The sequence below is a fragment of the Scatophagus argus genome, chromosome 9 (genome assembly GCF_020382885.2).
Source record: "Scatophagus argus isolate fScaArg1 chromosome 9, fScaArg1.pri, whole genome shotgun sequence".
NCBI classification, from domain to species: domain Eukaryota; kingdom Metazoa; phylum Chordata; class Actinopteri; family Scatophagidae; genus Scatophagus; species Scatophagus argus.
Genome location: NC_058501.1, coordinates 19,248,805 through 19,273,497, shown reverse-complemented (window position 1 = coordinate 19,273,497; position 24,693 = coordinate 19,248,805). Strand labels below are relative to the sequence as shown.

The 24,693-nt window shown below is 38.3% G+C and overlaps 1 protein-coding gene across 1 annotated transcript in view; it reads right to left on the bottom strand.

Moving 5' to 3' along the window:
• Positions 1–4,575: 4,575 nt before the first annotated feature.
• Positions 4,576–24,693, bottom strand: part of grik3 (glutamate ionotropic receptor kainate type subunit 3) — an 86,162-nt gene continuing 66,044 nt past the window's right edge. Inside the window, exons 11-16 of the mRNA XM_046398854.1 lie at positions 20,749–20,972; positions 17,064–17,182; positions 11,883–12,100; positions 9,386–9,611; positions 8,907–9,157; positions 4,576–7,958 (exon numbers count right to left, since the gene is read on the bottom strand). Coding sequence (XP_046254810.1) covers positions 7,593–7,958; positions 8,907–9,157; positions 9,386–9,611; positions 11,883–12,100; positions 17,064–17,182; positions 20,749–20,972 — 1,404 coding nt within the window. The 3' untranslated portion in view covers positions 4,576–7,592. The remainder of the gene's footprint in view (positions 7,959–8,906; positions 9,158–9,385; positions 9,612–11,882; positions 12,101–17,063; positions 17,183–20,748; positions 20,973–24,693) is intronic.

The following is a 24,693-nucleotide window of genomic DNA, read 5'->3' as shown; positions in this document are numbered from 1 at the left end:
AGTCATGCATGTTTCCCAATTCCTCCATCATTCTGTCCCACTATAGCTTTAACTAGTTTTCTGGTTTAATCTACCAGCATTAAGACATGATGGTTGAACCGTGATATTCTTTGTGGTCTGTCTGTCAGCTTGGATGGGTCTTGTTGAAGCTGATTGTTTGAGCTTTGTCTGCCGCACAAAATCCAGGTAAGGGCTCAGATGCTCATAAAAATGATGATACTTTTTCAAAGTTAAAAATATGTAATTGTTGCATTATGCGTATTCTGACATGTAACTGAACAGTGTGTGTAAGTTCTACAGTGTGCTTAGGCCTTAGGCTTCCTTTACATATGACTCACTCTGGAAGACTGAATGATATATAAATGAAGAGTTGTACCTAATAGAGTGGCCGCTGAGCACACAGCGTAATATTAAACTGCAAAAGCACAATACCTTCTTGACGAATGCTACTTCATATTAAATGTTCAAGAGTGTTATTTTATGCACGCTGGGGAAAATTGCCTTTCATTCAGTTTTATATTTATATTCATGAAAAGCCTCTATTCCAGTCATTATCAGGGTCAGAGACAGAGAACAGAAAGAGCAAGTCGCCAAGGCATTTCATCTTTATCAGACTATTTCACCTAAAGCCAAATGGATAATTCAATATGATGGTGTGAGGGTAAAGCTCTGATACTGATGGTGTTAGTGATTTGCAATAAAAGAGATGGAGCCGGGAATAAACAATGGTTTTCTCTCATTCCGACATTCTGCCATATGGTGCCTTCCTGTACAAATACGATACATGTAATGCCAAGCTCATTATGGAAGGTTGAATATGTATGAGTATTCCCACTGTGGTACCAGTTCATTAGCACATTATGGTGTGCTGTAATTACACACTCATTAATTGTTCATCATTTTAAATGTTATTGGGATGGACAGTGCAATGGACCTTCTATTAGTCTTGTAATCCAGCTTTGGCATGCTGCTCTCATACAAAAATGAAAATGTGCCAGTGTTAATACAGTCTTGATGTTTGAATTATATCGCTGGAATACATGTGACGAGACTCCGGTTTCCCATTTTGGCCTGTTAAGATTAAGAATCTTTTCAGGCCTGTGAATAACACAAAATGTTTACTCCTTCATGATGAATAATTGTAAAATACATGATAAATAACTTTTCTGAAGAGTCAGGGTTGTTGCTTGCAACTCTTCATGCAAAAGATCACTCCTCATTTTGTTCCATTACTCCCTTGCAAAGATTTTTTAAAAGATTTCAATTTATTAAAAGATGTCTAAAATGACTGCTTTTTCGATTGCTTTTTAAACTGCTGTTGTGAAGCTGCAAAAGCACTAAGAAATGTTGGGTTTGCATCAGCTGTAACTTAAGGGGTGTGTGTGTTCCCACGTATGCAAAATTAGCATTGGTGAATATTCGCTTCCCATTCAGTTGAGTGTAGGGGTGAATCAAACATTTCTGATTGCAAAGCATGTTGAATGTTTAAGAATTTCAACATGATAATAGAATCTTTTGTGGAAAAAACATATCAGAAGCTGTGCTGTGGGACTACTAGTAGGTACTATTAGCTGAATTGCCATATTTTATGTTGTTGCAGTTGCTTGGTGTTTGGTTGTGAAAAGTTGCTGACCTGTGTTTGATCATAAGTGAAGTTATCATAACAAATGCGTGTGTTAAGCTGTTTTTTTGTTTTTTTTTTGGTTTGTTTTTGTTTTTTCATATTTATAAATGAATTGCGACCTGAAACCCTGAAACTATTGGGCAGCCAAAGTGCAAAAATACTTGCATAATGTTGCTTTCAGATTATAAAGTTAACTTCCCATAATCTGTTTTGCAATATCCTTTACTCTTCAGTTCAAAGGTATCGACCTTCATTTCTCCAGAACAACTTTTATTCACCTGTATCCTTTACAGTTATATAGCTGCACTTCCTGCTGGGAATTCAGTTTTCTGGGATGATTGCAGTGCCTTTAATAAGGTTCAGCACACACTGGCCCCTCCTATCAAGCCAAACCTCTAGTGCAGATTCAGTTAAGATGGGTCCCTCGCCCAGTGGGTCCACAGAGATGGGAATAGCAAGGGTCGGGCATTCATTCGCCCCCAAATGGGTCGATGATGCACAGCTGTCGGGCTCTAGCACATCACCCTGGAGTGTCAAGCAGAACATCACCCACTGACAGCCCTGTCAAGGTCATCAAAAAGAGCACTGGTCTGGACATGTGCCATCAGAGTGAGAAAACTGCCACCAGCGTGCATGGGCAGCAGACCGAGGCAGTCTCCTTAATGGTAAAACGATGCTGGAGGTCAGCTTTAGGTTGTACTTTCCCCATGCAGCATTTCACTTATAGTACATTGAAATACTTGAGAATACATTTGAAGACATGAGACTGAGAGCTATAAATGTACTGCCAAGTCCTAATGTCATTCCCTGCTTCTGCTTTTCACAACATGAGGAACACTATGTAAAACCACTCTAGATAAATAGTTTATAGTCCAACATTAGGCTGCAGCCCATTAACATTAAATCAACATAGACTTTAAATGCTAAAAAAAGAAAGATGTCTTTTTTTCTTAAAAGCCACTCTAACATAATTGAGCACCACTGCATACTTCTGACTTTGAATGGAATAATTCTTTTCATTAAAAGCCATTTAGTAACTGTGTAGCTTATTTTCAAAAAGGCTCACTTCTTAAAATAGTCTATATTAGCTGACCTACTTCCTGAGATCATTATCTACATTATTGCACCACCACCCTGCTTAGACGTTTGATGCTGAACAAACAGTATGATCTTTAAAAGCATGTGCACAAAGTGGCTTGCATTATATCAGTCTTCCAAATTCTGTTTTATGTTCCTGTTTTACTCATCGTTTTGTTCCCGTTTTATATCTATGTCATCTAATTCCTGCATTGTCTTCCCTTGCTCATATCTTACTACTAACTATACCCTTTTCTTCACTTTATCATTAACCCCTTGTTCTTCACTCAAGGTATAGCTCTCATGTCTATGTGGGTATTGCCTTCAAATCATTTCTTCAGTCTCCTTAGCTTTTTCCCATACTCACCTCAATCTTTTTGTTTCATTTAACCCCACACTCCTCCCGTTCCTTGCACCTCTCTTGTCCTTTCACATCTCTTTCTCTTCGTCTGGCTGACTCCCATCCACCATCGGTCTCTCTCTCTTTCTCTCTCTTTTACATACTTCTGATGCACTGCTGCTGGCCCCGGTTTGTCCGAAGGGATTAATTGATAGTGAGAGATAATAAATCTTCCCATTAGGCACAAGGCCCCTGCCCATCGCTCATTATGCGCCTGCTGCTCCTCAACGCCATAGCCTGGGGTTTCCCCCTGCTTTTTTAACTCGCACGTTTTCCAGCAAGGTCAGTCTCTGTCTATCACAGTTGATTGGCTACCTCACATCACAACATGCATGCCTTCATGCATGTGTTTATTCGTTTCTCCCTCTCTAATTTAGATTTTACACAATAGAGCTGAGCAACCTTATGATGCAGTAACTATTGCATGCATGTCACGTAAGGACAGAATATAAGAAAAAGTAGCCCGTTCTGTGAGAAAGGTTTAATGGTACTGATGGAAGATTTTCAGATGGTAGGTCTTAAAAGGTTCCTCCATGTTCTTGTTTTGGCACACAGAGCTACCACATGCATTGGCCAGCTACTGAGCTGCGTCTTGCTAACTATCTAAGCAGCAGTTTCCTCATCCATCTTCTCATATCATTCGGAGCAATATAGCATTATCACTTTTCCTTTGTGTGACCTGAATATTAACTGTGACAAAATGCATTGTGGATATTAGTCATGGTTATGATGAAAGGCATTTGTCTGAGACCATTGCTTTGTCGTGTTATGTTTGTCCCCTTTGTTTGATATTCAATCACATAAAGCTGAAAATACTTAATCCCGCAAAGTGAAATTCCATAAATGGTGGACATTCAACACTTGGATCAGAAGGATATTTAACTGAGAATAATCTGTTTGTTGAAACTGAGCCAGATTTGTCAGTGCATTTTGAGATTTCTGGCTAGAAAGACAAAAGTCTCTGCAACCTTTTTGGGGGGGAGTAATGATTTGTGCAATTCTTGCACACCATAAAATCTTGTGCGTAGGATATGAAACTCTTGATTGGGAAAAGAAAAAAAATCCCTTTGTTTTTACACACATGGAAGCATATTATGCATTAGTTTTCTCATTTGACATCTGGTAAATTAGTGCAATAATCATCATGGTGTAGTCTTATTTCTATTTGTTTAAATTATTTTTCAATACATTTCCTTACATTCATTAGTCACTGTAGTTTTAAGCTTGGTTTGTCATATGTAACCCAATCATGTTGCAGGTAATCAGTAAAAAAATATTGGGTACTACTAAACTTCAACATACTAATTACAAACAGGCATTGCTAATGCTCTCTTAACTGTTAAACTTGATTGAGAGCCACACACGCACACACACACACACACACACTTTTGACCATACCATTCTAAATCCATTTTTTCAGCATGGTAGCACCAATCAACACCAATTAATCAAGTAGCTCAACAGGAGATATAAAGAGTTTGTATTTTTTTTTATTTAAAACTTCATATAACCCATACAGCAAACTGTACAATTGAATTATTCACAATGTGTTAAAAAGAAAATAATTCAATAGCTTTTCTATAATATTTTGTTGAATTTCCCCATGTTTTACTGACATGTCGGTTATTCTAATATTCTCTTAACACATACAGTTACTAGGAAAACAAAATCTTTTTTTATTATTATTTTTTTTTTTACAAAATCTTACAAAAACTATATTCATAGAAATCCTGCATGTCCACAGAGAAAACCCTGGTTTGCACCAACATATTTTTCATATTGTTTGAAAGGTTTTCTGCCAAATGATAGAAGCTGTGCAACTCAAAAGAAAGGTATACATAAAAAGGCATACCGTTGTGACTGCTGGAAAATCAAAACTCATATCACACACTGCTAATGGAACACAGGTTATGTAGCTTACATTTTGCATTACTTTTCTCTCACATTTCATATAATTTTGTGAAAAATGACATTATTATTCACATTGATTTATAAAAATGATGTATATATTCAATAACCAAACTGACTGAATCAGCCAAATCAGTATCCCTGTTGAAATTCCAACTCATTTTTTTATTATGATGAAATTTTTGATTATTTTCACATTACAGAAGTGAAATACAAGTAAAGTTGAGTGTCTGAATCACCTGCATGGAAAGCTACAATATACATGAGGATAACAGTGTTATGACCACATATCGGCTGCAGTCAGGATTTCAAGAGCAGTTAAGGTCCAATTACATAAGATAAACTCAACTCTCCATACTCTAAGGGAATATCCCCTAAGTGTTGGAGCAGCTTAACATTTCCGTTTCATGTTCACCTTATAGAAATTTATTAGCCATCATAAAATAAGATTAACATACATTTTTTCCATCTGGATGATAGTAATCCAATATACCATAATATAATTCATTTCCATTAAATAAATAAACAAGGTTTGGGGCTGTGGAACAGGAGTTAAGTGAGGAAGTAGCTTTAAGTGATCTCACCAATGAAATAAATAGCATCTATAACATATCTGACTGTGAAAAGAATTAATTTATAACCGTATAAATTTAGCAAAATACATTTTCTCCTGCTGATCTTATCTACATAATCTACTTTGCAGAAGGGAATCGATAAACAATTATACAGTGAATCTCTACCAAACCAACGCTAAGTTTTACAGATTGGAGTTTCCTTTAATCATAGATAGTTACGATTTTTTTTTTTTTTATGTCTCAATGTACCGACGATGTAAACCTCACAGAGGTTTGCTGTTCATTCAGCTCCCAGGTAACAGCAGCCCACAGACTCCTTGAATCTTCCTATGCCATGACACTTGCTGAAGATGTACACTTATGCAATAGGAATTAAACTCAACATGAACACATGAAATCATCATCTGTCTTCTGTTTATCCATCCATTTTCTTTCACCATGTTCACACGCAAGTAAGAATTTACTTTGTCCTCGCTAATTAAACAGAAAAAGCTTCTGGCTTTCAAGTCTGAGATAACCTTTGAAATCTTTTCACATTTCTAAACCACACCCTTGGCACACAAACAGTTTCCTGCCAAAAAGCCTCTACATCACATCTGATGAATGAAGCTGATAACTGCTCAAAAAATGTGTTCAGGAGTATTTGGGACATTCAGTGGTCTGGTAGCCACACATGGACAAAGTCCAGCACATACTTCAATGGATACAATTAAATGCACTCAAAAAATGCACTGTATTTTTAAGGTCACAGTCTCCTACCTTTTGTCTCTGTGACTTACAATTAAACTAAGATATAGAGAGAAATACCTGATGCAGTGCCTTCCAAATCATTCTGCACGTATGTTTTTATCAAAGCGAGCAAAAAAAAAAAAAAGAAAAAAAAAAATTTAAACTGTTTTCATATTTGCTCAATATTTCCATGATTAACCTTTTGAAATTCACACAGGACAAAGATTATATTTTCAGAATGACATTTTTTTCAGGAACTCATCTTTTTTTTTTATCCCCTTATGCTTCGTATGCAATGATTGTGATTGTTTTAAATTACAGTATTGATAAAAATATTTTGAGGAGAGGTGGATCGCAAAACTAGGAAATACATTGCCATGACTGTGCCAAATACAAGTAGCTTTGGATACGTATTACCCTGCATGGCTGGAAAAACTGTTATAGCAAAATCCCTTAATTGTCCCATTTAAGACACTCCAATTTACCTTGCATTAAACACAAAATAAGTGCTCTCTAAAAAGCCAAGTGAGCAGGAACTGGCCCATACTGTACTGTTTACTGTATTGTTATACTGAAAGGTCAGATCTTTGGCAATTAAACTGATTAAAAATTCACTCTTGTACAAAATGATTTTGACATAAAATGTACTTCTGGTCAAATAAATCCAGTCCTAAAACAACATGATTTAATGGTCCATGATGGATTCTTTTTTACAAAGATGTCTCCCGATTCCAGCTTTGCTTTGCATCAGTGATTAATTGCTTCTGTGTAACGATAAAGTTAATTTCACATAACAACTTCAACAAACTGTTGTATCTCAATATGGGTTTCCACTGATATCCAGGTCCTGCAGCTTACAACTCAAAGATTTAAGCCGAGACAACATGTTTGAGGTAAAACTATTCACTGCTGTCAAAGGCCATTCAGAGTTTGTGTAAATAACAGGATGTAAGTAAGAACTTGGTATCATAATTTTAATGTGTGGCTCAACTGATCTCCAAGAAAACTGCTTATCCTTTTCCTCCTTGTATATCTGTCATTTATTGCCATTCTTAACAAAGCGTTTCTTCTCTCCTCAGTCCATATTTTCCAATGAAATTTTTCAATCAGTCTTTTAACCGATTGAGGATTACTTGAACAAAGTGTATTTTCTTGTGTTTTTGTGTTGTGCACGTAAACATCACACTGGAAACTGATTATTTCGGTGTACTGTTTTCCCAGAACCTCCTCCCAATATTTCCTTTACCTTTTGTGTTTTGGACCACAGTGGTGAATGTTGTCATACCTGTGTGGCTGATGCTGCCATTTTGAGTTGACCATGTTTTGTTAGTGTCCCCATGTCACTGTGGTTAATGGTGAATCTGGTGATTGCGTCTATGCCATTGTCTCTAGTCTCTGGCACCATTCCTGACACGTTGCTCAGGAGATTCTTTCCCTGTGGGGAGCACATTGTCATGGGAACACGGGAGTCATCCCAGTGCTGCAGCTCATGTTGTCCTTTCCTGGGAGTCGTCGGTCGTTGTATGCGTGCATGTTGATCACTGCATCCGTCTTCACCATGACTGGAGGCTGAGGCTTGTGCTTCACCCGCCTCTCGCAGGTGAACGACAGTCTGATTTCGTCCACCATGGCACTGCACAAAGACCTCTGGGCAAAAAGGGAGGATGAGGGGATGGGAACAAGAAGGAGAAGAGGGGAAAGGGACGGGGGGTAAATGCCTTAGCTTTAAATTGTTCTGACAGCAGAGAGTGTCGACAGTCTAAAGAGCACAAAATGCATTCGAACATAACATTCATGCTGTGTTAGTGCTGGTGTGTGTGTGAGTGTGTGTGTGCATGTACATCCATGGCTGTCAGCAATGTCAAATCGCACCACTGCCACATGTAGCCTGCACTCAGTTTATTATTGCTGCTGCGTCAGAAAGAGTGAACAAGTGTAGTGCATGAGTGTGCACGTAACTACTCACTTAGTATGACTCAAATTAGTGATTTATAACAGTAAAGGGTTTGTGCTATTCTGACATCTCCAATGACTAATAATGGATTAATTCTCGATGCTCCAATTTGCAATTATGCCTGTTAAAATAAGTAAACGTTGTGGTGCTATGGCCAAGTACTCCTAGAGATTAGCCAAAGGCATGCAAATCCTTTTATAAAATGTTTGAACTAAAAGCCATGAATAGAGCTCAGCTTTGATTTTGAGGCCATGTGTATCATCACAAAATGGGTAACTTTGCTAAAATTGAGGAAGAAACATACTGAAACCCCGGTGGGGCATAATTCAATTAATTATTAATTTTCAGTCCTCGAAACCAAAGTGTAAAGATCAAATTAAAGGTCCTGTGTGTGATTTAGCGGCATCTAGCAGTGAACCAACTGAATACTCCTCAGCTCAACTAAATGCACAAAACGTGAAAGGCACACTCTTGAGCCAATGTTTCGTTGATGATAAAAACACACTGATTCTCATTTTCGAGAGCTTGAACACCAATGAAAACATAAATATGAATATTATATTCTTTTTCTCCTAGTGGATTCTAAATCCTACACACTGGACCTTTGATAAATTCTGAATGATTTATGGGGACACATACCTGCTCACGTTCTGCAGTCTTCCTTAGTTTGTAGATGAATTCAGCAATTGCCACAAAAACCGACAGCACTAGGCCAGATGCCAGCACAATGAATATACCACCCAGGTTTTGGATACCCATGGGGCCTGTCTCGCGCCGCTCTTCATCCAAGCAGCTGCTCCCACTCCACCACTTCTCCTTCAGCATGTGCAGGCGCCCATCCTCCAAGATGCTTAGGATTGCTATGGTGATTTTGTCCCTGTAAGGGGAGCCTGGAAGCAACATAAGGCCTGTTTTACTTTGGAAGAAATGCCAGCTGGATTCTGTGATAATAAGGTTCATAAACACGTTGTGTCATACTGTCTGACTAGTAGCTAAAAAAAATCTTATGCCTCTACTTTGTCTAAAAAGCAATTGCTCACCTAACACATAACTTAAAAAGGCTTCAACTTTTTATTTGGCGGTGTCAAATATATTCTCTGGGTATCTGCAGGTCTTACCAAGGGGAGTGCCGATGCCATAGCCTTTGCTGTCGATGAGCCCCCCCACCTGTGTCAGGTTACAATTCCTCCTAGTGATGTAATCGATAGTTGTGGACTCCATAATGAGAGCATAGTCAGACTTCATCACCCTCTGAATTCCATCTTCAATAGACTTTACCAGTGATGTACTTGGCTTGCTGCTCATAAAGGCCCACATCTTCTCAAAAGTTGAAACCTTAGATTTCTGTAAAGGATGGAAACGTGACTTTGAACCTCATTTCAACAATCTCCCTGCAGGTGAGGAAAAAGTAGTTAGAAAATATACAATGATTTTAGAGCTAAAAGAGGCTGAGTTTGAACAAAATCACTTTCAAACAGTACAGCCCAGGGTGTTGAAGCTGAAGATACAGCTAACCATGAGATATTATTAATACTTCTGTGGTCCTGAAGACTGTCAAAAATAACTGTACATCTATGAGGATTTTTTTTTTAATCAAACATACATTTTTTGAGAATAATCTTTAGCCAATGAACAAACAGATTCATATGATTACTCCTACAGATCTCCATTGTCACAGGATTAAAGTGTAAAGTGACAGTAAATTGAAGCATTGTGCACATCTATTCTCGTAAGTGCCACTGAAGCAGCAATAATAGAATGCCTCTCCATTAGTCTTGCATCAGGCTATGTGGTATTTCATGCAATTTTATATGAGGTCACGTTTGTGCCATGTCTAATCCTAGATAATTACTGTCTAAAGACTATAAGCCGTTTCAAATTGTGGAAGATGCTATTATAAGAAGCCCTCCATTATGTGTAACTACAGTACACAGTCCTGTTTGAAATTGAGAATATGATATTTAAAGTTAAAACTATCAATTAGGATGTATAGAAAGCATTGCCAAGGTGGCATCTTTGTCATAAGATTTAGTGTTTTTTTGCCCCAGTTGTGTAGGCGAGGTCATAAAGGAAAATGGACCATATGGTACCTTAGTCCAGAGCGCTGGTCTATGATAAAGAGTGCTTCCCTATAGATCCCTTATCTCTGCTTAGAGTGCAAAATGGCATCCAACCACATCCAGTAATTTTCTTTAACCTTTCAACAGCAGTTGAGAGCTACTTTCCTGAAATCATTTGTCTATGTTCCATAACCAATACATTAACAAGTTGTCTCTGGACATATGTTCTTGTTACAGTGTTGCAGAACCACACCTGGCTCATAGCCATCTGCTATGTGCTGGGTAGTATTTTGAGTGGACTCTTTTTCAAGCTACAACTTGTGTCACACTTAAGTAGATTTGATAGCAAAAATACAGATGGTTTAGTATGTCACCGTAAGATATCTGTAAAGCCCTTATCTACTCCCCGGTCTCCTCAGTATTTATCATGTGTCTTCTGGCTCATTGAGCTGACATCATTAGGCCCTTCTGTAAGAGCAAGAGGGAGCAGAGGGCACTTGAGCCATGCAACTCTGATGAGGTAATTAAACACCTGTGTCTCCTTCTATTTATGATGCTACAATCACAACTACACTTTATCAAAGTACACAGAACAATCCAGCATAACTTTCATTTCACAGCTATTTAGATGAACTGAAGGTTGATTTCTTTTCAAAGGGTCAACGAGTTGAGTTGTATACAGACGTACTAATTATCATTAGAGGACATATTCATATTCGTGTGATGAAATGCAAAACATGAACTGTCTTACAGTGCTTTATAATAGAATGCAAGACAGGGTTATTGTTCTGAATGTACATGTTATTAAGAAAATCCCTGAACCCAATAACATAATCAAAGCTGGGGGATCCAGTTTACACACCATTCAGCAGAATCAACAATGAGACATACAGCATTTATGAGCTCAACTGCAAGTTTTGGGGGGTACAAAAACTAGGGCAGACAGATGCCCTGGAAGAATCTTCCTTGCTATTGAATGTCAAACTTATGTAGCATATTCAGTAGAAATGTGCAGTATTTTCATTTTCTTATATGGAGAAACTGTAACTCTGTTACATGTGTTATTCAGCACTGCAGCAGCAGTATCTAAAGCAACCTCAAAATAAAATAAAGTCAAAGAGCCTGAAGGCAGAGGCTGAAACTTTGGAATAAAAAATTATTATGGGGGAACACATCAAACAGTCTAGAGAAGTAGAGAAGCTGAAGAATTTGTCTTTGCTGTGGGAATTAAGATCTAACCTTTAAAAAAAAAAATCACTTTTATATTATATATGTATATACCTACTATAGAGAATAAAGTTTTTGGAAAAGTCAATTTTAAAACATTTTTAAACATTACTACTATTAGTAGTTTTACTGTAAGTGCTTGTACTGTTTCAGCTACAGTATGGTAAAATGAATGGAATCAGTTTCAGTGACTGTAGGACTGGTTTACATATTTTATTTTTTACCTGCATTGTAACTTCAGTTTATGATCAAACCTTTTAAATATGAAACTTCGTGACGACAAAACGGCTTGACCCAATCCTATTACTCCTTATTGTGTGTACTATACCTTGAAGAAAGACATGGTTGCGCCATCTTTGACCACGCCATACTCAATCTTGGTCTGCTTGGCTATGTCGTCAGCTGAGTCCACAGGGGAGTCCATTCTCTCCACAGTGAGAAAAGCTGCTAAATTAGCTGTATAGGATGATATGATGATGAGTGTGAAGAACCACCATATCCCACCAATGATCCTGGTCGACAGGGCTTTGGGCATCAGTTCTGAGCCTGTATGTAACACAAAGCATGACAGCCTATTAAGCAGTTAACTAGATAAAATTGTACCTGCCAACACTGTAACTGAATAAAACAAATGCAGAGACATGATCGCTAGCATTTTTGTTAATTAGCCTGCAAATGTTTTTGGCAGCGCCACCAGTGTTGATCAAGGTACTGTCAGTGAGGAGACAGAAAATGGAGCCAGTTTGGCAGCTTAGCCAAAGTCTGAGCTAAAAAATTCAAAATAGGTAGGCAGATCATACCAGTAAAGTTCATGTTTCTGAGGTTTCCTACATAAGGGATAAACCCCTTTCATGTAAGTCTTTAGACTTAACAGCAGTAACTTTCACTGTGTACTGTTATCATCTCAAGAAGTATGTTGCAGACAGCTAGCATTTTATGGTTTCTTTGAGATCTAACTTACATCATGAACAAACTGTGTTTTAATTGAAAATATGCATCAATAATTTTAATTAGGGAAGTATACCCACACCTAATTTAATTGCTCCAGTATGATTTTAGTTCCGGTATTTGAACAATATAACATGGAAGATAGACTTCCTGTACCTTCCAAGCAGTTTCTCTAAAAGCATGATTCATACTATGCAGCTAGGCAACTATTCACCAGTGTAATCACACTTAACAGCTTTCTACTGCTAAAGCAACGCTGGCATTGAGATACTAATTTAGATTTATGTGGTGAGGATTAATAGCATTTGCGATTTATCCTAGTCTACTTATGAATCTTTTGCTTAAAATTTGTTCTGGTGAATCAGCTGGTCGACAAATTGATCTGTGACAACAGCTCAAATTAAGGAATGTGACTGGCTGTTACGTGTGGTATAATAACCATATGTGACCACAATGAGGTATCATTCCTTTACATAAATCTATATTGCTCAGTATGTAAGTACTTCTAGCTTGCTTCTTTTGTATCTTGGCAACACAGCAAGTCATTTAGAGCTACAAGTACATTTCACAGTTTCATTTGGTACAAGTGCTACCAAATGGAAAGCTTTAAAATCAACTCGATATGTTGGGGCATTAGAGGTCAGTGCCTGTTGAAATGGGATTTTGTGTCTCCCCAAAATTCCTGAAATTCACCATATTATTTTTTAATTAATTTGAAAATAATAATAATATACAATAACACAATAACACAGTAATGTATTATATTATACAATAATATAATACATGAACATTAAATTAACTGCATTGTTGTGAGTCCTGCTAAATAAAAAAAATGGAGAGATAATGATATAAATCCATCTCAGTTTCTTAAGAGAGGATGAGTGACAGAAATGAGATTTCCCAGTTGCTTCTTGGCTGTTAGTGTCTCAGCTATCATATAGTACAGCCTAGTTCATGTATCCTAATTCACACAACTATAATTCAGACAGTTTTCTACCATATTCATTTTATTTCAATATTCACTCCTAGCTTATCAGATTTACTGGATGTAGACACAAATGCACTTTGCAAACAAATCATTACAGTCTGAATTAAAAATAGAAAAATAAAAATCAAGATATACTGTAGTACCTCGCCAGACTAGCAGAACAGCTCTGCATCAGCCTTGACTTTGAGTGGTCCTCTGCTGAGTAATACTATGTTTACAATGGCTCACTGACTGGTGTTAAAGTTACTTTATATCTCATCTCTGACAACCTTTAAAATACCCTTGTGCTTTGTGCACTTTGTTACTTTAGTCAGAAGATTTATGAGGGCAATTGTAAAGAGTAACAAGCCCTCAGAAGAGGGGCAGCTCTTTAACCTCTTCTACCCAATTTGATTGGATTTGTCCTTTGTGGTTTGACAAAGACTCTACATGGTTACAAACAAGAGAAGACAGTAACATCCTTTAATTCACTATGACTTCGGAGAGGGAGGATCCAGGGGATTCTCTGGTTGGACTAAAAATGAAGTGAAGCAAAGGGTAACTCAATTGGACTCCACACTATAAAGTGCCGTTGTCAGCAGGGAACAGTATATGGTACTGCATCATAACACTCTAATAAACACAAGAAGCAGATCAGTCATTTGGTGCCAGGGAAATAAAACGGTGTCAATATGCCATACATTTCCTTGTGGAAGGACTTATATCTTGTAAACTAAGGAAATATAAATGTTCTCTCAGGAAGGATGGTACTGACACTATTTCAGTGACCAAACAACACATCTATCTCACCGACTGCTGCACTGCTCGTTTGCAGGAATGCTGTAAATAGCTGTTAATTACTTTTGTAATGTTGTTTGGGCATACCTATGTCCTTATTGCTATATTTTACTAATGGCCTATTTAAATGTAAATGAACAATGTTGAAGTACTAGTGGCATTTATTTGTCACAAATCAAGTGGTCATGTTGTTGAGGCTCTCTGTTTCCATTCTGTTAATCAGCAGTTTCACTGTAATGTCTAATATATCCCCAGGTAGGGAGTGTCACTGTGTTTTAGACTGAGTTTGACTGAGGTTGATACAGTTGCAGTTACGTCTTAATTTTCTGTGTGTGCACTACTTCTTGCAACATCTGTGAATAGTATTTACTAAGAGTAATTAATAGACAGACTAGTCACTATTAACACTACATTGCACATTTGTTTAGAGGAGATCACAAAGTCATTCTGACGCTGCATTTCTCCATTGAATAAATGAATGCAATGTTTTCTATCTAAAGATGCTTTTTGAAATGTCAGTCTGGGGGAAAAACTGTTCTCTGCGGACTTAGTAGTGCATTGGACTAAACATGAACCCCTGGTTTTCTAACACGTTTTTTCCCACTAGCAATGCCTCACCTTCACATGAGAAAACAAGGCTCTCCCATGGGAATGATTACTGGCACTTAGCATTCTCTCTGCGGAGTCATCCCAACAGAATCTCTCTTTCAGATCTTGAGGCTTTACTGGTAGTTAATTGTTTTTAAATAATGGCACTTGAATGGAACTGTTTATGCCATTGCAAGTAAATCTTAATCTGAATCTCAAGAAGGGGAAAATTAAGTCAAAACTCCATTTTCTTAGCCACAGACAAGACACCACTACAGGTTAGCTCTTGCGTAAAGATCCAAATAAACCATGCAGTAATTTAGGCTTAAAACCATTCATCTTGATTATATTTGGGCAGAAATATATTTTATGAATTCAAGGAAAATGTCAGCGAGAATGAGAGGATTGGAAATGAGTCAACTCACAAATCAAACATACCTTCAAAAACTATTTTATATGGGGAAACCAATTTACGGGAAATGATCAGACATATGTTTGTTGTGAGAAAAAGCCTACTGAGACCCCCAGGAATGCTTTTGAAGTATACAAAGTGTCTGCTTTTGCACCTCCTCACATTTTGTGTTCTTTGTGTTGTCTATGACACCTCCCTCCCACAGACAAGCTGGTAGATTTTTTTTTTTTTTTTTTTGGATCTCCTCAAACACGGCCATTTGCATTTTAAACATGTCAACAAAATGGCTTCCGTCTCAGCTGCTGTCACTGTGTTTGGCAGAAAAGCAGGGGATGTCTGTTTATGTGACACAGACAAAATATATCTCGTTGCAGATACCACCTCACAGCGTGTTACAAGGTACTGTAGCACAAATGGGTGTCACGGAAAAACAGAAACAGTCTGTGTCAATTTTAAATTCAGAACAAATTATACATATAAGATCGTGTCAACATATTTTTGACAATACTCAATTTAAAAATCATGTATCAGTCATGCAACTTAAAAAAAGAATCTATGCATCACATGTTAATATTCATAACGCAGACAAACCAGAGCACACTAAACTTCATAGCAACTGTGACATCCCAGTGAGAAAAAATTATTCAAGAAACTGTGTATAAAAACTAATTAGCACCAGCAGCTCAGTTAACTACTGTAAATATGAGAAACAATGGAGCACAGGCATTGACAGACAACACTGTGAGTCACAGAATGAATTATAATGGGGAATTCTCCCCTGTTTAGTTTAATAATATAGGCAACTAACTAGCTCATTTTGTTTTGATTCTCTCTCCTCTCCCTCCCGGCACGCTGGTGCTGCACTTGTAACCCTCTGCCTGCACCGGCAAATTGGCAGAGCTGCTATGCAGTTTCACAGTGCTGCCGAGCTTCTGTGCTTAATGAATTGCTGAATGTGTTTGCTATCCTTACGGGCAAAGATCCACTGCTGAGTCTTACTAAGCCTCCCTGATTTGTCTTGTTATATTGAGGTTAAGCATTTTATTACTTGGGTCCTTTTTTCAGCGGTTTTGCTGGGCCTTCATTTTCTTACCTAACGCTTTTAAGGGACACCTAGCATGTGTAAACCAATTTTTATCCCTTTGATTTTTCCGTTTAAAGTGAGAATTATGTTTGTAATGGGAGGTTAGTTATACAGGTTCTTGTGATGAAAGATAAAATTGCTTCTTTTGTTCTGGCTGGTATCAAAATTATACGTTAGCATCAAACAAGATGGCGTTGGCATTTAATTGGTAGGCTACTTGTTGGACAGTTAGAAGTGATACATATGGATTCTCTACAGTGGGTCACCCAGTGCAAGTCACACAGCGCTGAAAACATCATAAAAACAGTCAGTTGTTGCATAGCTGACAGCTGGTATTTGTCAGACATGTTACTCAACTTGCCCTTTTTGTCCTAACACTCCAAGAGCTCTTGAGCAGGGCCAGCGACTGCGTTATGGGGAAATAAATGCAGCAATGTTTTCCATCCTTTGCTGACAATCTCTGACAAGTGCCTGGCACCTACTCTTCCCTTTTTAAACAGCAGGTAGGTGACAACAGGCTTCCTTTGTCATGTAAGACTGAGCTCTGCAGTTGTTCTTGACAGGTAAATGTCTTATGAAACAGTCACGGAATGGAAATCATGGAGCTTGTCAGTTAAAGAGGCAGAAAGTGGGAGCTTGCAGTGCACAGGAAAAGAGGGGTCGCATGATATTATTGGTTTTGACAGGAAAGAGAATGTTCACATCATCATACCTTGTTGCATCAAGGAACCGACTCCAAACCAGAAGCTGTTGAGCAAGGTGAAATTGTTCTCCACCACGTCTGATCCCGGGTTACACGGATGGGCGTCATACCATTCATATGGGCTGAACCTGGGGGGGTGAGACAGATAGTTAAAAAGCTGTTTTAAATCTATCCCTTACATTATCATGTCTTCTTTATCCTTCCTGAACCATTTCTTCAACAAGAAAGAACACCAAAAGTGAATCATCTTGAGAGCTATTCTGAGAGTCACAGCCATTTCAGAATTCTGCCTTTTGATTTGTAGTAACAAATCTTTTGATGACCGCAATACAGCAGCAACAGCTCTGCTAGCATTAACAGATTTTCTGGCCACTTGAGAACAGCAAAACAAGCTGTAAACACGACCTTGTAGAGTTGCTGGAGTGAAACTGTTTGCAAACTGACTTAAAATACTTAATTCAAGTCCTCTCCTTTAAGTTTTGGTCTCCAAAACAGAATAAATGTCCATAGTGACTACATGCTCAACTAAGTTCACCAGTTAACCTTGTGTTGTCTGCTGTTTGGTGCACAGCAGGCAGGCTACAGTCGGTTTATCAGAGCGTTTTCAGCCAGCTGCCAGCTGTTGGAGGAGGAGTAAGGAGTAAGAGTGAACCAGAATGTGATCACACACCCATAAATTTTGAGTTGTTTAATTGGTTTTATGCTTTATGCTTGTCACACTACATCAAAACATTTGATGTCACAGAAAATCAACCGATCCTGGTTTAGGCTTATCTTCAGATATGCTCACAACTATTTCTCATATGGTTGGTCACCAACGATTCTTCAGTGAATATATAAAATGTCATGTTTGAGAATGTTCGGCTCACATGAAATAAACCATAGAGCACACCATAAAGCATCTTTCCATATCTCTGCCAGTCAATTGGACACCAGCTGAAAAAGCACCTATGCTGCATCAGTCATTTTCAGAGGCAGATGTTGAGATAAAAGCTGTTAAATGTCCCTCTTTTCGACCTTTTATAATGTATTTTTATAATGTGAACATTTTTTTTCTGCCTCTTTATTCTGGGTGTTCTGCTGAGCAGAAATGGACCCTTAGACTACAGATGGAATCTTCTCAAAATGTGGCATATCTATTACTTTGATGAGATATAGTAGAAGGTTCTAATGGCAGTGGGTGGGTGGGTGGGAGGGGGGAACCTTTTTCTTCAGAAACCAGATAACAAACTAAAATGGTCCACAACACTGGAACACACAATGGGAAATCCTGGAGTGCACATTCTCAGTTCTCAAGGACCAGAGTGACAATAATGTAGAAAGATTTAATTGACTGAAATTTATATTGTTCAAGAGACAGATACACTTTAATCTAATTACATGCTGCAGAAATATTTTCTAATATGTCAGCAGTCTGTTTTAATGAGACACTGAGAAGGACTGATGTTTAATCATGAAAGAGCTCTATAATGGACCTCCTATCATTCAAGTATTTTTCCTTGTAGTTAAGCAATCGGGCATCTTATCTGATAGACAATAGAGTGTGTTTTGCCAAGTGTTGTCCTGCCTACTTTTTGTATGTTTTGTATTGAAATGACTACTGTCTGATGCGCTCACTGGTGTTTCTGTTATTCATGTGTCCATAATATTTGCAGACTTCAGAGAGCCCTTGGACAACTGGTGTACCAATGCAGTACTCTCTCCCATTTCAATTAATTCCTTCATTTTCATTTTGTTTTACTTTGGTGTTAAATTAAAAGCTATGGTTAAATAAAATGTGATAGCAAAGAGCCATGAACTACACACGAACTGGACTTTAAACAGGCCACAAATGAGAAAAAGAGCGACGTCCTTTTTCACTATGTTGAGTGCACTTTTTACAATGTAACAGTGCTGATTCAATTCCCCTGCTAATTTCTAAAAAGGTTGTGCTGGCAAGCAGCACCATAAGCTTGCTTCAGACTCCATGCTGAACAACCCCATACAAAACTGTCTGCTAAACAACACTATCAGATGTCGGCCAAGATTACAGCCTACACATAAAGGAGGTGATCTGGACACAGCTTGGCATTCAAACATAACATGAAGTGAAAAATTATATTGGATTTGCACTTACTTCAGCCGTACGACACAGAATGCTCTAAGTACTTCCAGTAATTAGCAGTTTACAGTTATTTTCGCACCCTAAACACAGCAATTGTGCTGTCCCTCATGAAATATTTCATATACAGCTATTCTGCTGTAAGATTTTAAACAAAAGAGATTTTTAGCTACAAGCAAGTTTAATAGATACATAAAGTGTTGCCATTTAAGTTACTTAAATTTTTTTTTAGCACTCTGAAAATGTTTGTAATTTCACTTCTCTAAGAGAACAACTACATCAAAAAATACTGTCTAAAGATACATATTTCAAATTACAAAGTGTACGGAGAATACAGAAACATATTACAATCCAAACTGAAACTAGGTCCCATGTGTTTCGATGTGACATGCTAGTTTAATACATAGCATGTCACCACCACCATAATAGTGAGTGGAGCGTAAATAATAATCTGCACTCAGCAGTTCTGTATTTTGTTTGACGTATTTCTTTGAGTTATGGATTGAATGAAAGAGGATTTAAAATTCTCTTAAATCATACTTAAATTGCAAGCTATAGTCTCATATATATAAATAAAGGCACATAAGCATCACATTGTATTTTAGATGTCATTTATCTACAACTACACACTAAAATATGCCTTTGGACAAAGAAATATGAATAAAGAGCAAGTGTTTTCTGCCTTGTACTGTTGTTAATGCCTTAACAGCTCTGTCCAATATTTAAAATTACCTACTGAAGTAGCCCTTATTGTTCACTGCTGTCTTACGCTTTCTGGAGATGAAGCTTTTTTTAGTTATCTAGGCCAGCATCCAAAAAACCTGATGCAACAATTTAAGATGATTTTGTACTTATGTGAAGCCACCCCAGAATTTGCTTGGTCCCAAAACAACGAATGAGGATAGAGGAGTGCAGCTGTTTGCTCTCAAGCCCCATAACTCCTCTCAAAGCTTGCCTTTCCAGAACTTCCTCAAGCACCACTTTGCATGAGAAGCTGCAGGAAATAGTGACAATGATGCTAACAGGATATTCATCATATTCATGACCAAAAAAAAAGTGAGATACTTTTCAGCCAATCAAACAGATAATCTCTACCCATAATAATTTTATGACTTATTACTGCCAGCAGTTTCATTTTCCATGTAAATGCTGATGATCAACTATAAATAGTATCACATCAGGTGTGTATATTTTCTCTCTTTGCACTGCTAAATATCATAATTAGAGAAGTTATCATTTTTCGCCTCAGCAAGTATTTCTCTTTTTTAAACAACCATTTTACGGGACATCGTTTAAAGCTGCATTGCCAATTCCAAAGACATCACACAGGAAACAAGAAATTGCACACTGAATCGAAGCTTGCAACTCAAGTGAAAGCATTTTTTCCCCATTCCTCCTCCCACTGCTGGGCTGTACAGAGACCATGCAGACATAACTGCGTTGATCACTACCCAGGAGCAAACACGGTATAAGAAATTGGCTGGTGTACCCAGCCAGCAGTAATAGCAGTAAATTACTATGTCTATTGAAGGACCTCATGGAAAAATGTATGAAGGACTGATAGGACAAATGGTATGTGACTTGTGGACTTACCTGGCAATAACAAAAAGGACACAGCTAACACCCAGGTAGGCCAAGAGGATGTAGACCCAGATGTCAGGAGTCATGGGGTTCAGGAAGGAGAAGAAGCCATTTTTGGTGGCATTAGGTTTACGATACAGGATGCTGATGCCCATGCTCATGAAGGGCTTGGAAAAGTCAATGACCTTTTCACGCGTGTAAGTGATGGTGAGAGGAGCCACTGCCAAGTCTGCTCTCTGTAAGGAATAAACAAAAACATAAATGGACAATTGCTCTAATTCCTTTTCCCCAATGTTCATCTGTTGATCTGTTGTACCACCACCGGATAAAAATATGTACACATGCTGTTTTATGCTTTGTGCAAAATGTCTATTGAATGAATTACCATTACATTCAAAAGATGTAGATTGTGAGATTGTGAAGATGATAAACATTCACATCTATTAACAATTTGATGTGAAATGTACTGTGGGCGGCACGGTGGTGCAGTGGTTAGCACTGTCGCCTCATAGTAAGAGGGTTCCAGCTTCGAATCCCGGTCTGGGCCCTTCTATGTGGAGTTTGCATGTTCTCCCTGTGCCTGCGTGGGTTTTCTCCGGGTTCTCGGGCTTCCTCCCACAGTACCAAAAACATGCACATTAGGTTAATTGGCTTCTCTACATTGCCCCTAGGTGTGAGAGCCTGTGGTTGTCTGTCTTTGTGTGTTGGCCCTGCGATTGACTGGCGACCAGTCCAGGGTGTACCCCGCCTCTCGTCCGTAGTCAGCTGGGATAGGCTCCAGCCCCCCCGGAAACCCTGACGGATAAGCGGTATAGAAGATGGATGGATGGAAATGTACTGTGCCTAAGTACGGTCACAAAGAGCCACTAGTGTGGCTGTAGACTCTAGTCATGTTATATCACTGACAATGTGAATTATCCATCAGGAGGTTGCAGCAGGGTTGTATAACACTTACCTTTCACCTTAAGTTTAGAAATGCACATAACAATATACAGCTGACATTCTCTGTAAAACTTAATGTGAATGTGAATTTGATCATTTGAATGTGAAATGTTTCTGTCTCTTTGATGATGTCTTTTTGAAATAGCGGAGACATTGCACCAGTTTATCAGATGCAGTTCCATGTATAAAACCATTATCAAGTGTCACTAGAATGACATAGGAGAACATACCATATAACTTTATGCAATGGACATGGTTGAGTATGACAGATAAGTTGCAGTCACCTATTACATGTTTATGACAGCGTATTCAGAAGGTTACCATTCATATTGACGGCCCACACAACTCCCCAGCACCATGGCTGGATAGGAGGTTAATGAAACCAGCTGCTTGGTTCACGCTCTGATACCTTTTTCCTCCTGGAACCGACACAACTCACAAAGGGGAGGCTTTCCTTTCTTCCAATACTGAGCGGTGAGAAGGGAACAAGACTTGTTCATAAAAGAGTTCAACATCATTTTCACCAGCTAAAATGAGATCTCAGGTTTGTTTTCTAAGTTCATGAAGAACTGAATATGCTGCTTTCAGAAACAAATTAAATTGACCTTAATGATGCAGTCATGTCCTGCCCTGCCCTCTTCTTGTGAAAGACATCATATTTGTTTTTTAAACCTTAATATAAATCTAAATATATATATATGTGTGTGTATTTACAATAAATTCATTTTTTCTTATAAATTCTTAAAATTATATATCTAACTATCCCTGTAGCTTGACAAGCTCTTCCCTCAGATTCAAGCTATTGCAATCACATAGCAGTAAACCGAGGTCAGAGGGAAAACACTTCCACTGTGTTACTGTGGATTACGTACTTCCGCGGTCAGCAATCATGGTGGCTAAATACACAGTGGCCTCCGAAGAGATGGAAAGATGGGGAAACCAGCACATCCTGCAGGGCTTCTGCTGTTTCTCTCAAACTATTCAAATTTGTACATCACACAACTCCCTCTGTTCACTGCTGCCAACTGCAGCTTTGAACCAAGCTGCCACTCAACCGGAAGATCAACCAGCATGCGATTCCAGACATCCCTACGGTGGGCTAATATACATGCTGCATGTCCTTGTTCAGCTTACTGCGTAGGCACACAAACTGGGCACAAGCAAGATAACCTGATAGTGCCCTACTGCGTGCCACATGGCTCAGTGTTATCTGGTTTTGCAGATGGTGGGCTTAGTGGTGTTCTCCCTCCGGACCTCCTCACCTGATGGCAGCCTGGAGGATTCATGAAGTCACAGCTGACGTGATCCATGCATTTAAAATCTCCTGACTGTACACACTCAACACACCGTGAGCTGTTTCTTTCTCTTTGGTTTTGTGAATTGGTTAAAGACAGAATAGAACCTTAATGCATTTGCTCCAGCTTCAAGCCTAGATTAGTTACATACTCTATACGGGCATAGCTTTTTTTCCTTCAACAAACATTTACACACTATACTACACAATATGCATGTGCGTTTTACAGCTTGCAATCTCAGTGCTAGTATAAGGATTTCATAGTATATACACGCTGTGCTGCTGTGCTGGTGTGCTGCTGCTTTTGTTCTTTATATGAACGTCAAGAGCAGATACGGAATTTGCTCGGGTGGAATATGTTACGGTTCCAGAAACAGACTTTGCTGACCTATGCAATGGCTCCTGCTAATAACAGATAGCAATTTTTGCTGTAGAGATGCTGTGGGAATGTAAAAATATCTGATTGGCTAGTTTTACATGCATTTACAAAATCCTCAGTGAGGAATGAATGCACAGTGTGATACTTTTGTACACAAAAATATAGATATCCTGAACCCTCTTACATAATATCAAATATACAAAGGGCGAATGATGTAGCATATGCAATGTGATGAAGAAATTGTTTTGTTTTTTGTTTTGTTTTTTTGCAAGAGCAACATGTACACAGCATGGTGACTTGGAACTGTGAGTTACTGAAGGGGGTTTGGCAGGCAAGACAGACATCTTTGCTGCTGAGGCTGTTGAACTTTTGCCCTTCCAGCTAGGGGTCAGCTGTTCTCACCAAGGGGTCATCCTGCTGTCTCAGATAAAAATCAAAATCACACTTTTCCATCTACTTGCACATGCTTCCTCAAAAAAATCCTTAGATCAGAATAGAAATATGACAAAATATGAGCATTTTACATGAATACAACAAAAAAGCAGCGTGGCTCATTCAGGTCTAAATCTAGTTTGCTACAGCTGTGTAGACAACGTGGGCTGGTTGCAACCTTTCAGTGTATCTGTCAGAAGCAAATATTAATTGTCATGACAGAAACAAATGATGTGCTAAGCACACTATTAAAATTTGCATCACAGCATGATTAAAGTGATCTTCTATTGTGACTAAATCAACTTTAACAAGGCCTGTTGCATCATTTAGCACCTTCCAAACAATGCCCTTTGGCACGCAGTAAGCTTTGTGACTACACAGAGGAAAATTAAGGGCTCTGTGTTCTACAGTGCTAAATCGTTACACTTGGCAACTTGCAGTTTCTCATTCAGAAGCATCAGTTACATGGGGAGTAAATTGCATAATAGTATCGTATTCACGCAACAACATATACAAAGAAAACCACAGAGACAGAGCTTTACTCTATTTCTGTCATACAGCCTCTCTGTGTGATTAAATTTGATGACCTACAGAGATGAATAAAGCTTACACCCGATTTCAAGAAACTCAAGTCTTGTACTTATAAAACAATGTCTTTTGTATAATTTTGTAATGCAAGTATGATTTATGAGGGTACACTTTGTAAGATCATAGTGTGAATGCACAAGCCTTGTGCCTCAGCACAAGTTTATCAGCCAAAACCAACCCGTTTTCTACCTCAGACCTTATCTAACTGTGTGAACCTTTTTTTTTAAGTGAAGGCACTGATCCCTAGTCAGGTGTTATACATCTTATCTATCTATATTACAATGAAAGGGCAATGGATTTTTAAGAGGTTAATAGAAAGTAG